General features: G+C 38.5%; 1 protein-coding gene across 1 annotated transcript in view; it reads right to left on the minus strand.

Moving 5' to 3' along the window:
* Nucleotides 1–17107, minus strand: part of LOC127578885 (tyrosine-protein kinase Srms-like) — a 40399-nt gene that overhangs the window by 16260 nt on the left and 7032 nt on the right. Inside the window, exons 2-3 of the mRNA XM_052031422.1 lie at nucleotides 1953–2074; nucleotides 753–913 (exon numbers count right to left, since the gene is read on the minus strand). Coding sequence (XP_051887382.1) covers nucleotides 753–913; nucleotides 1953–2074 — 283 coding nt within the window. The remainder of the gene's footprint in view (nucleotides 1–752; nucleotides 914–1952; nucleotides 2075–17107) is intronic.

Raw genomic sequence — 17107 nt, forward strand, 5'->3', positions numbered from 1 at the left:
GGCGGTAGTGCAGAGAAGGGTTTCCAGGCTGATTCCTGGAATGAAGGCATTGATGTATAAAGAAAGATTGAGCAAGTTGGCACTGTACTCATTGAGTTTAGAGGAATGAGAGGTAATCTTATTAAAACATGTATAATTCTGAGCCGTATTGGTAGGGTGGGTGCTGAGAGGATGTTTCTACTAGTAGGGGTATCTCAAACTTGGTGCATAATTTCAGAATAAGGGGTTGGTCATTTGTGACAGAAATGGGGATGAGTTTTTTCTGAGGGTGGAGACTCTGGAATTCTCTATCCTAGAGACCCGTGGAGGTGCAGTCATTGCAAACATTCATGGTGGAGGCTGACGTTCATTTAAACTACAAGGGAGAGAGTGGAAAAAGTGATGTTGAGGCCAAGATTGGATCATCCACGATCTTGCTGAATGGCAGAACAGGCTGGAGGGCAACTTGGCCCATTACACTTGTTCTATATGTTGTCATAAACTTCAAGTTGTTTTAATTTTTGAAGATATGTAGTTTGGAAATTTGTTACAATCTGTTAGGAAACATCATTAGATCAGAAACAGTGGAAGAATACAATGTCATGCCACATAAAACAAGGGAGATAACATAATTTCAGATGATCACGTCAAAGCATTTTTCATCACTTTAGTTATCCTCTGTAAACATTTGGAGTGTGGTAAAGTTGTGCAGTGCCAATCTGGGAAAAGTCTGAACAGTTTGCTTCTAAGCAGCATGATTTTCTAGAAAATACCTTCACACAAGGTTTTGTCAATGGAAACCCAAAGATCTTCCATTTTCTTCTGTAGAATTCCATAAGGTCACTAATTGTGGAAAACATTTGGTTCTCGTGTAGATAAAAAAATCCCTCAGATGAAGTCAATATCCGATAGTGCTGCACTTTATCATCTAGAGCTGCAAGTGACAGAAAGCAATTTTAAACTTCATATTTGTAAAGTTTTTTTTTAATACTTTCAATATCCCGTCTCCATAGGTGGAACAGCATAACAATAAGAAGCAGGAAAGGAAGCAATCTAGACTGAAGAAGGCTTTGTAACCATCAAAAATGGTATATTACAAGTAGCCAGTTGGTGTTATTTTACCAGTTCTTCCCTTTACCCTCTGAACATTGTAAAATTTCCTCTTACGGTTTTTTATTTTGTTTTTTAGAATCTGAGCATCACTGGAAAGTGAATAATATGAAGAAAGGAATGAGCGGTGGAAGGAGCTAATAGTTGTTCAAGTAGTAATGAGTAAGGAGTAGATGCTGCCAGTATGTGCTATGGAGGAAAAAGAGGAAGAAGTGAGTGTGTCCAGAATAAGAGGGCTGGTGATGTATGTCCTTGTGACTGTAGCATGTGATGAATTAGTTGAGTGTTGCAGGAGGAGATGAAAATATCATTGAGTTCTGTTGAGAAAGATGAAGGTATAAGCGGCTATTCACCACCTTTCTGTTTTTGTGAGGACTTTGTCTTCCACATTGAACCTAGATCCTAGAAACAGACTGACCTATGTCCAGTTTGATTACACTGCATAACGTATGAATTAGGAGCAGGCACAGCTCACTCATTCCCTCGATCCTGCTCTGTTATTTAGCAAGATAATGGCTGATCTGACTGTAACCTTGCTGCACAGTTCCCTTTACCCACAATAAACTTTCACCCCTCACTTATTAAGTAATTATTTAGCCCTGCTTTAAAAATATTCATAGGAAAGAGATCCAAAGTTTCATAATCCTCCTGAGAGAAAAAAAATTCATTTTATCTCTATATTAAATGGGTGGCCCTTGTTTGTAAACGATGATCCCAAGTTCTAGATATTCCCCCCCCAAGAGGAAACGGCTCCACATCTACCCTAACAGGACCCCTTATGATTTGTATGTTTCAATCACATATTGCGCCAACATGTATGTATTAAACTTTTTTTGATTTTAATGTAACCAAGTTTTACATACCTGATATCAAATAACCACCATTATCAGCCTCACTTTTGCGGACCAGGAAGGCTCCATTTTGATTTTGGGCAGATGTAAGTAATTTTTCTGCATCAGCTTTTCCCATCCTTCCAAAATACCACCTGAAGAAAACATGGCCCACTTATTTTATTGTAAATTAGCAATTTCCTTGCTGAATTTAAGAATATAATGGTATATATGTTGTGGTGGCAAATTCTCCTCTGGTGAATGCACTTGGCTTCGATGCATCAAAAATAATCACACCCAAGTACCAGTTCTGCTGTGTTGTTCTCTTCCAACAACAGGAGAGGAAACAAAAATCACAGTTTACTTCTCTACCAGCTGAAACATCTGACCGGCAATGAGAATCTCCTCATTGTCTGCCCAAGAAAGATCATCTCAGTGAAAATGTAGGACTTTGTACACACAATGTCGATACAAATTTTTGTGGTGCCAGAAGAAACAACGTATATCAAAAACTGCACATCAAGATGGGGAAAGAGGTATTTGCTATTGGTTGTGATGCTGACGTTGTAAATAACTGTCATTATTTGATTTGGAGAGCTTTGCTGTGAAAGTTTATAAATAGATTTACACCGTTTGTGTAGGGGAAATGAAAGACATCTGATTTGAGCCATGACTATTCTAAATTGCTAGAACACAGCAGTGTGCTGTTCCTCCTACTTCGGCCAGCTTTAGGTAAAAGTTTGCTGATTTTTGAGGGACTGAGGTCATTTTTTTTTCTATCGCAAGTGCCCAACATGGTTAGAAAAACAACTTTGAAGACCCTTGCACTAAACTGGCTTGCTTTTGTGAGGAACAAACAGAAGATGGTAGTGAGGAAAACGAATCATCAGTAACTGAAGTTGCATGCAAATCTGTGCAAATCCAAGTCTTTTGTGAAAACTTAGCAGACCGGCTTGGAGAAAGGCTTGCTGCATCAGACTCAAAGATTCTCTTGCAGTATATGGTTGAGGATTGGGCAAACTAGTGGGGAGTTCTATAATGCAGTTGATTTTGTTTTTCTTGACAGTTACCTGGATCTGTGCAAACTGGCATTCAAGTGCACAGAGCAATTTGAATGGGCACTGTTATAGTACAGGCCTGAATGGAATGATTTACAAATAACCTTGCCACATGCAAAGCAAGAACTGCCACCATAAGTTTAACAGATGAGAATTGTCTCTTTGAAGAATGGGCAAATGCAAAACCAATATTCTCTGCACAGATATCTGATTGGAGCATACAGAAAATCCTAGTTTCTGAAAGGTGGTGCAATGTTTTCAGGAGATGAATGGAAATACAATGGAATACTCAAATCTTGCAAAGGCAACTGTGCTTGTATTGTGCCTAACTAGCAGCAAAAGCCCCCTTTTGAAAGAGTCACCTCCCGGACACCTGGTCATCTCAGCATTTCAAAAATGAAGGCCGTTTTGTTTGTGTGGACAAATTTTGAACTTCACTTTATAGCATTCTAAGACAAATTGCTGAATGACAAATGGATTTTGCAAAAGGTTGCTTCAACAGAAAAGTGCCAGCCACGGGAAACATTGTACTGCAGACAACTGAACAACAAAAGGATGGACTTGTTTTGCTTATTAATGTTGTAATTGTAATTAGTTTTTTTATTCCTTTCATGTTGGATGGAAGGTTTGTGGATCTTCAACCATTCCGCAATACAGACGTGGAGGGTTGGAAATGGATATGTGGTTGGGTTACTCCCTTCTGATTTTCAAAAGTTGGTTTCTTGTATTAAGACAATGGAAAAAGGATCACTCTACCCATGGAACTTCACAAGATTATTTCCGGACAAAATCCTGAACCGTGTCCCTCTGGCACTGATTATAAAACCTTGGGGCTGATGCCCTTTTTGTGGATCTTATTGCTGATTTTTATCCAAACTCGAACACTCATATTGAGAACAGCAAAGTGAGGACCGACTGACCTCAATATTAAGGGGGGGTAAAGCAGGGAGACTCACCTTTCCCCATAGTATTTAACATCGTTATATTATGTTCATTAGATAGGGATGGCTCCCAATTCTGTCTTGGGTCAGAAAATGTTTTCTGTACCATCTTGGCTTTTGCTGATGACGTGGTCCTTGTGAGTGGTTCTCACAAGGGCAGGTCTAAAAAATCTCAAGGTCCTGGAGAGTTTTTGTAAGAAAACAGGCCTTGATATTAATCTCAATAAGACTGCCAGATTTTTATTATGACTTTTAAAAATGAGAGTTTTGTTTCTTTAACTCTACTGACAATTGGCTCTATAATAAAGATTAGTTTTATTAGTCCCAGAGAATAGGACGAATACCTTGGCACCAGGATTGATCCCTGGATCGGTTGTTCAATTAATGACTGTAGTAGTAAATTTGAGAGTTGGGATGGAAGTTTCCTTTGGGCTAGGCTTAAGCTGACCCAAAAATTGAAATTTTTAAAACCTACATCATCCCTCGTTTTTAACAACACAATTTTAAATGAGGCTTCTCAAAATGTTTTACTCAAGCTTGATGAGACTATTAGAGGCTTCATTGAGGATTATTTACACCTCCCCAGATGTGTGAACGGCAGACTTTTTTTCATTCCAGGATCTGGGATGGTGGTTTATTGATCCCCAAACTAGAAACTCTGATCCCTCTGCCTATTATTAGGAAATGTATTGATTTTAAGAAAGCAGCTGACGGTATGTTGGATCTGAGTTTCCATTTTGAGGGTATTGATGCAGATATGGTTATTGATGAATATAGTAGCTTGTCTCAGTGCTACTTGCTATGCTGAAGGTGTTGTAAGGGATAATGCCAGTAAGGTCGAGGTTAGTGTGGGGAAAGGTTTTGGAGAGATATTGAGTTCGACTGCTGAAGCAGGCTTGGTCATCGAGAGACTGGGGTTCATTACTATAAGAATGATCCCCAATCCAACAGCTGGATAAAGGGTTTTACATCCCTTGGACAGTCTGAATACGTCATGGCTTTGCTTCTGTGGTCAACTTGTATCTGGTTAGGAATATGCTGACTTTGGCCAGACCCAATATGGATAGATCTTGTAGGAGATGTTTGGGGCGTGGCAGCAGAGAAATGCTGAGACATGTATCCACCATGTGCCTGGCAGTGAAGCAGCTGTGGATCCACAGCTATAATAGGGTTTTAGATGTGGGTGCTGCAGCAGGTTTTGCTCTTTGGCAGGTAATATTTGAGGAGAATCCTAAGTCATTCTATAAGTATACTAGGAGCAAGAAAGTAGCTAGGGAAAGGATGGGTCCCTTTAGGGACCAAAGGGGGTAATCTATCTCTGGAGTTAGGGGATGAGGATGAGGTCCTAAACTAATACTTTTGGTCTGTATTAACTGAGAAGAAGGTTGTGGAGGACAGTGAATTCAGGGAAGGATATATTGATAGTCTGGAGCATGTCAGTATTAAGAATGTGGAGGTGTCAGTGTCTTGGAATGCATTACATGGATAAATCCACAGGAGATCCATCCCAGAATGCTATGGGAAATGGGGAGGAGACTACTGGGGTGCTGATGGAGACTTTTGCATCTTTGTTAGCCACAAGCAAGGTACTAGAAGATCGGATGATAGCTAATGTTCCTTTTATTTAAGAAGGGAAGCAGGGATAAGACTGGTAACTACAGGCCAGTGAGCCTTATGTCAATAGTAGGGAAATCATTGGAGACAATTCAAAGTGACAAGACTTGCGTACACTTGGAAAGACAGGAACTGAGTAGGGACAATCAGCATGGATTTGTGTAGGGGAAATCCTGTCTCTCTAATTTGTTTTTTGAGGTAACAAATGAGATAAACTGTGTGGTAGATATTGTCAAATGCCTTACTAATTGTGCTGTATAGTTCTATGGTTCTATAGATAAGCATATGGAGGAATTTAAAATAGAGGGATATGTGGGAGGAAGGGGTTAGATAGTCTTAGGCGTGGTTTAAAGATCGGCACAACATGGTGGGCCAAAGGGCCTGTATTGTGCTGTATAGTTCTATGGTTCTAATGTCTATTTAGACAAAGTCCCTTGTGGTAGGCTGGTCCATAAGGTTAGGCGCATGGGATCCAAGGCAAGCTGGCGAATTGGATCCAAAATTAGCTTGGTGTTGGGAGGCAGAGGGGAGTGCTGGAGGAGGTTTTTCTGATTGGAAGTCTGTGACTAGTGGTGTACCATAGGGATTGGTGTTGGAATCTTCGCTGTTCGAAGTTTTTGGTTTGTTTTGGTTTATTATTAATATTTTGATTTGGGTGTTCTTTTTTCATATAATTAAATCTCTTTTCAATCCTTCCTTTTTGTATTTTCACTTAATAAGAGAGCAGGAGGTCCAGATTACTTTTTTTTTACTCCTTGTGATTTTATATATATTAACAGTTATGATTGTTATCCTGATCTCTTTGCACCATATGTATAATTATTAATGTTATATATATTAATTTGTACTAATTTGAAAATTAATAAAAAGATTGAAAAGGAATCTTTGCTGTTTGTGGTGTAGATGACTTGAATGTGAAAGTAGAAAGTATGCAGATGACGCAAACATTGGTGATGCCAGTGAGAAAGGTTGTCCGAGGCTACAGCAGGATAGAACAGATGGAAATTTGAGTGGAGCATTGGTAGATGAAATTTAAATTCTGACAAGTGCAAGGCGATGCATTTTGGGAAATCAAATCGGGGTAGGACGTGCACAATGAATGGTAGTGCCGTAAAGAAATTTGGTGAACAGACAGACCTTGGGGTTCCAGTTCATAGTTCCCTGCAAGTGGCAATACAGGTCAATAGTTTGGTGAAGAAGGCATATGGCATGCTTGCCTTCATATGTCAGGCTACAGAATATAAAAGAAGGGATGTTATGCTGTAATTATACAAAACACTTGGACTATGTGTATGGTTCTGACTGCTCTGCTATAGAAAGGATGTCATTGTGCTGGAAAGAGTGCAGAGCAGATTCACCAGAATGTTGCCTGGATTGGAGGACTTTAGTTATGGGGAGAGACTGGATAGGACAGGCTTATTTTCCCCAGAGCAAAGGAGGCTGAAGGGTGACCTAAAAGGAATATATAAGATTGTGAGAAGCCCAGATAGGGTAGATAAAATCTTTTTCCCATGTTAGGGGTATCAAAAACATGGGCTTAGGTTTAAGGTGCAAGAAGGAGTTTCAAAGGGAATCTGAGGGGTAATTTTTTTTTACACAGTGGTTGACATCTGGAATATGCAGAGGAGGAGGTGGTGGAATCAAATACAATTACTACATTTAAGAGGCCTTTAGACAGACACTTAAGTAGCCAAGGCATAGTAGGATATGGTCATAATGTGGGCCAATGGGATTAGTGTAGATGGGTAAAAAGGTTATCATGGATGTGGTGGGCTGAAGGGCCTGTGCTGTATGACTCTGACTCTATATGCACCAAAGAAATGAAGGAAATTCTGATGAAAAATGTATAAATTATTCAAATATGAATTTTTCATTTTGTATTCTCTGTAATGAAGTTGACAATATGATATAATTCTCCACAGATAAGTCCGTATTGTGCACACAGGCTGGTCTGCAAGATAACACAAGGCCAGCTCATTTAAATACTTCTCTGAGAGCCCCAGTGTGCATCACAATACACTGAGCTGGATCCAGAATTTTGTGTAACAGCCGTCATCGATAGGCCCAGGAGCCCTGGGAAGGATGTGCAGGAGAAGGTGAAGGGGAAAGGCTGCAGCAAACATTATGGTCTTTTGAGGAGAAACAGTAGAAAATCTACGTGGCCCTTGGGAAATGTAAAGGGCAGTCAGATAAATCTGATTTCTTTTTAACCAGGCTTCTCCCTTGGAATCTGCAGGGAATAGGCATTCAGTAACCTCGTGTGCTGTTCAGATACTCTGATTTATTGTGGGAAGGTCCATTTGTTGTTTTTTTTTGCATGTATAATAAGCCTTGCATCCATTTCATAGAAACTACAGTACAGGAAGGGGGTCTTTTGGCCCATTGCATCTGTGTCACTCCACAAAGGAGCTATTTAGGTTAATCCTATTTCCTAGCTCCTGATCTGCAGTCTTCTAGGTTATAGCTCCAATGATCACTATGCTTAGATGCCTGTTACTAGTGCTGCGCATGTAAGACTGCGGAACTAATGTGTGGTACAGCATGGGCCTCATGCACATGTGCATCATCAAATTATTGATCCCAGTATTTCTTATGCATATGAACTATCGAATTTCAGACGATTTATAATACAAAATTATGTTGTATCCCTTTTTGTGACTGGAGCAGGGTTCTAGAGGTTAGTGGGAATATCTGTGAACAAGATGAGCATGTTCAGTTTGAAACTATTACAGAACTTCATTTTTGTTGGTAGTGAAATGCAGTAAACTTAAGTTGTTGTTGATCTTCATCAGCCCAGTAGAGTTTGTGAAATGTGGGCAGCGATACTCCTGGAGGCTTCATCTCATCTCCCATCTCTCCCACTGTCTGGTCAAAGAATTTTATCTTCCACTTCTAGTATTGTCAAAACTAATTAATGAAACTGCTCATTTTGTTTGCTGATTGCACTTGTTGAAAATTCACTTGAGCAGCAACTGAAAAAATTGTATCATGCAAGTAAACCACTTTGGCCTATGTATTTAATATCAGTCCAGAATATTAATGTTTATTTCCTGGAAACCTCAGGACAATTTTGGGGTCGGCAATAATTCTATGTTTCTTTGCAAAGTGATTCTGGAGGTATATTGTGTTCATGGGTACCTAAAACACTGTCTACTTTTGTCAATGTGGATCATTTCTGGGTGAGAAAGCTGTGGGTCCAAATCCTATTTCAGGTCCTGAGCAGATGATCCAAGTTTAAACATTTCGTACTGATCAAGCTCTGTTTTAACTGGAGATGCTGTCCTAGGACATTATATTACAACCTTGTGCATCATTTGATTCAACTTCTATGAAAAAATGTTTTGAAAGAAAGATTAGGGAAATGCAATGCTCAATGCAAATTTTTGTTTCCTCCCATCTTCTATCAACCAGATGTACAAATTTACAGAAACACTTGGAAAAAAGTGGAGAGGTAGCCTGGCAGTGTGCAACACGTGCCTGGATGCCATTTCTATTACTTTCAGTCTTGCTTTGAATGTCAGGGGGCCATTTGTACAGGAACATATCTTCATACAAATTGTGAGAGACTGCCCTTTATTTCAATGGATATTTCCAGTGAATTTTCTTGAGCAGAGTCCAGTCTGTGGGGTACCAGGAACCCACTGCAAGGAGAGTTAAATATTTAATTTAGTGGTGACTCTTCCTTGAGTCTCGACACTACTTCACAACCATCTTTCCCTCCTCCCTCCTGCAGCTCAAATGCCATTCCCAACCACTCTGCTTCTTCCTTTGCAGGCCTTACATAGGAGGTCTTTGAATATATTAATCATTTAAGGTTCGTTCTATAGCACACAACACCTTGGACCTTTGGCAATTCCTTTGAAAAATATCATGTGGCCATTACACACTGTCCTCTGCCTTCAAGATCACCTGTCTTTTGAACATAATGTAAATATGATCCAACTGCCAGATCAATGTATTGTGCAAACAATATAGTATACAGGACTCCTGGCATTGTGGCCTGCATCTGCCTGTCTACAACATTACCAAGTCAAGTTAACTTGATATTCATATTTCTGCACTATCTAGTTGCTGTGCTTACTGATAAACACATATCATTCTTTTCACTGGTGGTTTGCTTGATGTGTCTGAAGCCATTTGTTAGAGATGTGAAAAGGCACGATACAAATGCAGTTGTCCACTTGGGTTTGCTCTTCTCAGCTTTGGAGAATAATTTTGTTGTCCACTATAATACTTGGAATTGTTACCCTGCTAAAATTAATTTTGTACAAAAATATTAGCAGAATTAGTTGAAAGGAATCTCATTTTTTTACCCTCCCAAAATTTTTGATCTATTTTTATTGTGACTCACAGAAGCAGCAGCCAGTGTTTCCACATTCTTTGCAAGTTAAACACAACCTGTGCACTTAGAAAATAATGTCAAACAAAGTCTAATTAAGTCTTAGCTGAGACTTGTCCTATGACTACTATACCTCAAACTTTATGCCTTGATTCAATTATTTATGCTTTAAAACTAAAACATTACCTCATTTCAGTGAAACTGATACTCAATTTACTCTGTATGAAGGAAAATCTTGCAAATATTGGCATAATCATGAGGACCCTTCTAATGTTTACACACTATGAGTGAAGCCCACAAGTACTAATTCAGTTCCAGAGGCCCAGGTAAATAATGATGCATTCCTAGGCACTCTTTATAAATATCAAGACCATTCTTTCCCTGCAAAGATGGAAACGATCCTGTAGAGAAATTTGTAATCCTGAAAAAATATAAATTTTCACATGCTTTTAGAAGGCTTTTGCAAAAATTGCCATGCACTTGGGGAGCCCCTATGGCCCTTTCCATGAGGATTTTCTGAGATTACTGGCTCAGTATGTGTAATAATTAAAACATTATTGGCAATTTCCTGCACAGTGAAACACTTCAATGGGCCCTTATTCCTAAATAGGAAGAACTTGGAAAGATGATGCAGAAGAACATACAGACCCTTCAAACTTAATCATTCAATAAAAACCAGGGGTAATCCTGTCTCTCAAGTCCACTTTGCCAGTGGATTCTCCTTTAAGTACGGTGATCTCTACCTTGAATATACAATGCCATTGCCTCTGGAGTACAGGATTTGAAAGACCTAGAAATCTCTGGAGAAGAAATTTCTCCCCACTCTCATTCCTAAATGGTTGCTCTTTCTCTTGAGGCTTTGCCTCAAAATCTGGGCTTTCTAACATACAGAAACAATCTTGTCACAGCTAGGTTTATAATTTTTGTTTCATTTATACACAAATTACATTGGTTATGCAATGATTTGGCTGCTCAGAAAACATTAAAGACACAAAATCCAAGAAAATAAGCAACAATACAAGCAGGCAAAACAAGCAACTTATAGGGTTAATGGAAAGTGGACTACTGTACTCTACAATGATGCCAAGGTCTCCGCTTCTTATATCTACTGCTCCTTTTCCTGTTCCATTGTGGATGAGAACTACGTATGCTGTTTGGAAATGCATTCCATCTGCTTGGCATTGTTAACTCCTCAGGTGAAGGGTGTGTGCTTCTAAAATATTTAACACATTGAAGCTGACAGGGCTTTAAGTATAGTGTAGTTCTCAGTCAGAAATAGTTGACACCAAATTCCTTTGCAATTTTAAACAGAGTCCAAACATTTCAGTAATGTCATTATTAGGTGACTTCTGGCTATGCTGCATTTCAGTGGGCTTAAATCATTACTTTAAATGCAGGAAGCTCAGACGAGTTGATCTTTTGCTTGGTTGCCCCTATATAAATGTACCATATTTTAGCATAAAACTGATATTAATCAGTTATATGTAACTTGCCTCACTTTAAAAAGTAGGCTACATTACCCTTGTGCTGCAGACTAAATAATACAGGAAATTCTATTCAAATTGTCAGCTGTGAATTTTGTTCAATCAAAAACTACATTTATTTATCAACCATTGGTTAAATCAACAAAATCATCGAAATATTAAGTAATTTAAAATGGGAGGCATTATGCTGTCAATGTGGCATATTTGTTCCTCAGAATTCTACTAAAATCAAGAGATTTGGAAACCCAGCTTCAAGATCACATTTATTCCACAAATTTATTCAAATCCCAAAATTTGAACTATATCACCAATACTTGGAAACATTGTTTATATTTTTGGTGTTAAAATATTATTATACTTATTTTAAAGAGTTACGTGTTGATAAGTGATTGTGAGTGGAATGTATTTAAATGTGAAATATCTACTCTATTATATCTAGTACATAACAAAATTATTGGCAAATATCTGAGTAGTATTTAATTTATAAATTTAGATTCCTCTTTCGATATAGACCAACAAAAATCTTTTTCTATCACTCAAGCCTATCATTGAAAGTGAGAACGCTTAGGCAATTTCCTTGATTGTCTCTCTCACTGTTCTTCTACACATGCAAAAATTATTTTCATATTTTGGGTTATTTCACCCCCACCCCCAGTTATTTGTTCCCTAGTTCAGGGATCCTCGAGGGCAACTGAACTTCCCTAATGTGGTTCTGGATCAGACAGCAAAGACTCTGGATTGAGCCTGCTTCCTGGATGAGATTGCTAATCACTGCCATGATCAAATGTACCTTCAGGAGACTACTTACTGCAAATTTCAAGCATATGCTCTTGGTTGCATAGAATGGATATACTGTTATCTTCTGAGGACAAATTTATTTGGCACAAGAGCCATACCAAAACTGCAGAGTTCTTCAATGGCAAAGCCTGCATTGTTTGCTGCAAATCAAGTTTAAAATTGGCTGGCTTCAATTTGGTTCTTAAAAGAGCAGTGATCTTCATTGGACCTATCTACTGGCTCACATCCCATTTATATATAAAAAAAATTGTAAGCCAGTACTCACAATGGATTCCTTCAGCTAATTTGCCAACCCAACTACCTTTGTTGTGTGTGTCCCTGACTGTGGGAGGTTTCCCACAAGCCAAGATATCACTTAAATATGTCATGTAATTCGGTGATGAATGGTGCTTCAAGTTTTACTCAGTACATCGAGAAAGCGGTTTTCTATTTCTCAAATGTGTCCTTAGGATCATTTCTTAACTTCCAATTGCTTTAAAGTGCTATCCAATTTATTGCCTTATGGAGCAACAGATTAGAGGTGGTCATTACCCCACTGTTCCGCTACCAAAGCTATTGGTGAATTTAAATCAAATGCTGAGATCTATCATAGTTTTAGATTCAGTTTGATTGTTTCACCGCCATGTCTCTCTCTAATCTCATTTAAGAATCAATGTTACTTATTGATTGATACTAAGATGTGCTCTACTCAATAATTTCTAGCAATTGACATTTATAGATAACCTGCTCTTTTATATTATCTAATGGGGTCTCTTCTGATTTTGTCTATTTTTGTATGGGGAAATAAATAATGCATATTTTGCTATAAGCTCATTCTTGCATTATGATTTTAATGTGTTAATACTCCCCAAGCATTTGTTAAATATTTGCAGTAAAGACCTTTTTACTGTTGCAATTTAACAAATCTTTTGTATAGAAACAGAAACTCAGAAAATAATAAAAGAATTAAGCAGATCCAATACTATTTTATGAAAGGAAAATTGTATTTGATAAATGTTAAGAGTTTTTCAGGATACACCTAGCAGGAAAGATGGTGTATGTGTATTTTTCTTGGTAGTCCTTTATTTAAATACATTTAGAAGGCAAACAAGGCTTCTCGGGAAATGGAAAGAAACTGGGGACAGGGAACTGATTGACAGCAAATGAATCTTTAGTCTCGTGCCACCTGTCTTGGGAATGCAAGTGAGAATAGGAGCGGTGTGCGTGAGATTTTGCGCAGTAGTTGACTACAGAAAGAATGGATAGTTCAAGGAGGAAAAGGACGAGTAGTAATGGGAATGGTGATAAAATGGAAGAAGGCAGGAGGAGACGCGCGACAAGGAAAGGGGATGGAAGGAGTCGGAGAGAAGCAACAGGAATCGGAGGGGTGGGTGGGGAAGCAAAAAGCTGCCTTGCAGGGAGAAGGACCTGATGCAGGAGAGATGGAGAGCTAACGACATGTAGGAATGTTACAGCAGTAACCTTGCCAGTTATGATGAATAAGGGAAAATGACACACACAAAAATTTAGGAATCTTGCCTGATAATTCTCTGCTCAGCAATATGTCTTCAATGAAAGGCAGAAAGAATCAGAAACCATCACGGTAGTAAGCTACAAAATTGCTTTATTTATCGCCATGAAATCACAGTATTTCACCAATAGAGATTTTAAGAAACACTGCTTGTTAATAGCTTGAAAAATGTTTTGCCTTACTGAAGCATTGAATATATTTTTTAAGAAGTATGAATCATACGACAGTTTAGTACTGCATGTTAGATTTGGGAAATGACATTTTTGATCAGCTGTTGATATAGAAAAATTTTTATGCTCTTTTTCCTGGCAGCAAATGAAAGTATTGTCTGCCCAGAAACAGCTCAAGTGGCAATACTTCTGTGTTGCGTGACAAGTAAGTTTGTTTATAAAGAATTAGTTGGCTTAACATCTCTTCAGGGAAATACAACGGCATAGACATATTTATCAACATCCAGAATAAAACTGAGTCCTTGGGTTTACAGTGGGAAGTATTTCAGCAGAAGCCACATGTTCAATGACAACTGAATAAATAGATGATTGCAGTATTTGGGTGAAATAGAGGAGCAGCTTGCCCTGTGTTACCATGTCATTGTGGTACTCACCAGCAAGATCTTTGTGGCAAAGATCCTGGATTGTGTGCATTTAATGCTGCTATCTCCCTGATCAATATCACTAACTCTTTGGTCTCAATCACTGCCCATTAGAAGAAATGGCTGTTGAGTACAGTGACGTAATTTGTCAAAATAAGGTGACTCGATGTTTATTATGAGACTGAAGATCAAAGCAATCTTTTATGTCAAAAAAAAGCCGGTGAGCCACCTGTGACTATAGATACCTTTGTGACTTAGACCTATCTTAGAGAGCTGAATATTCAGTTTCATGGAAAGTAATAACTTGTGTCAGACCTCATCAGGCAAATCACATCTAACAAAGTAAACTGCAACTGTTTAGTATTACAACTTTAGTGCTGTCATTTCTCTCACTTTTCAACCTTCCAGCATGTGTTTTCTGAGCACAGTCATGACCTGGACTCATGATCTGAAACCATGGGGAAGCTTCAGTGTTCGTTGGAGCAATGAACCTTAGACTTTTGTACAGCCTCCCTATCTTTGGCTGACCAGTAACAGTGGACTAAAGTGTTCATCCTGAACTTGTCCATTTGCAATTCTTTGACTCCCTCATGGAGGAAATCTGTTCAATTTGCCTTGATGCAGAATGGTTTCCAAAATTACACCACTGAGCCATGAAATTTACTTTTTTTTGGCAGTACATTCATTTACCCTTTCTTGCTGGGCCTAAGGTCACAGAGATATCTATAGTTACAGGTGGCTCACAGAACAGTCCAATCACTGATAATACTGTTGAAGCAATTATGAATCTGGCAATGGTGGAAGTAAAGCCTGCCATTGGCAAAATGGTTTCCCTAAAGCTGTGCAAAAACATCCACTGGTATGTTTGTATTGTCTTCATAATTAAAATTCAGTTTAATTTGTAAAGCCATGAATATTTTAAACAATTTGTTAAATGTATTCATTTTATAGCATTTGTGCCTTTTTTATATATGTGATTTTAAAAATATCTGCTTTTGTTTATATATGGTTAAACTAAAACCTGTTTTCACATGTGTGGCCTTAGGAAGTGTTTTAAATTGTCAGTCTGATCCTCCCGACATAATTGTACACCACTGGATTAATGTATCCAAATTTGGTGACAAATGTTAGTCATGTGAGAAAACAAGCTGTGAGGAGGACATGTGGCTAATTTTTTGAATACGTGTTAAGTGAGTGGGCAAGAAGACTTCAGATGGAATATAAAGTGGGAGAATGTGTGGATACTGAGTTTCTGAGGAAGAACAGAAAGACAGTAAAGCACACTTTAGATGGTAAGTGTAAGCACACAGAAGGATCTGGTTGTGCTCCTATACGCAATACAGGAAGTTAGCATGCAGTATTTAGATAAATTATATGTACATGTGTTGTCTGTGGTTGTACACCAGCTGCATCTTATGCAAAGGTTTATGGCAAACTGTGAGATATTGCTCATATCCTGAGCGAGCCACGTGTACATAAGTTTTGAGTGATGGTCACTGTGAGGGATACAGGCAATATGGTCCATGCCTACATTTGAAGTTGCAATTACAGCTGCAGGAATTGGCAGATTTCAGTCACAACCTCTTAAAGCAAATATTGCTGCGCTCACAAGTATATCCTTCCTTAGTACCAGAACTTGGCATGAAATTCCAAATGCAATCTTACCATGGCCCCCATAATTGGAGCAGGCCATCTCAACTGTTGCACTCAAATCCTCTTGCAGTAAGATTCCTAATTTGCTTGATGAACCTTCACTTAACCTATCTATGTCGCCCTGAAGTTCCTCTATGTCTTTATCACAACTAACTCTTCCGCCCAGCTTTATGCCATCAACAAATTTGGGTATATTGAACTTGATCCATTCATCCAAATCACTAGTGTACAGCCTGTCCCTGGGTTACGAACACTTGACTTGTGGACACCCCTCCATACAGATGAGCTCCCACAATATCATTAAATTTAAAATCCTGAAGTACATGTGTTCATTCCTAATAGAACTAGTTTCCTCTCTTTCCACTTTTAGTAATTATTCTTTCTTATCAGTCTTATGTGCTTTTGATGCCATTCATTTACAAACACTATGAAGGTATGGTTACCCCAACCTGAATTTTGTGTATTTTCTGACTTGTGGATGTATGTAAAAAGGGAACCCCTTCATTATCAGGGTATGGCCTTTAGATGGTGAATAGCTGGAGCCTCGGCAATGAATGCTGCAGCACCCCACTAGACACTGCTGAATGATCCAAAAATGACCAGTTTATTCTTTGTTTTCTGTCCATTAATCAATTCTTAATCCACCCCAGTTTATTATCCTAATACCATGCATTCCAATTTTGTTTAATAATCTGTGTGGCACCTTTTCAACAGTCTAAACACATCACATTAACTGCTTTGTCCTTATCTCTTCTGCTAGCTGCAACTTCAGAAGTTTCCAACCAAGTTTTCAAATGTGATTTCCCTTTCATAAATCCTGCCACTGTCAGTTATCAACATCCTTAATGGCCTTGTAATTCAAGGTCTGTTAATCTATTATTTTTTTTAAATTTCACCCTAATGGTGGTCTTCATGAACCTGAAACATACTCTCCCTCTGTCCTCAGATATATTGCCTGTCCTGTGAGTATCCTTAACGTTTTCTGTTTTTATTTTAGATGTCCAGCATTTATACCTAAGATTTCAAGAGGAAAACCAACCAAACCATTCACATCTTAAAAACAACTTGTTTCAAAACATGCCTTAACTCACAAAAAAAAGTACTTCAGCACCAACCACATCACTCCCAAGAGAACACACACAAAATGCTGGAGGAACTCGGTAGGTCAGGCAGCAACTGTGCAGGGAAATGAAGAGTTG

The sequence above is a fragment of the Pristis pectinata genome, chromosome 16, assembly GCF_009764475.1.
Source record: "Pristis pectinata isolate sPriPec2 chromosome 16, sPriPec2.1.pri, whole genome shotgun sequence".
Lineage (NCBI taxonomy): Eukaryota > Metazoa > Chordata > Chondrichthyes > Rhinopristiformes > Pristidae > Pristis > Pristis pectinata.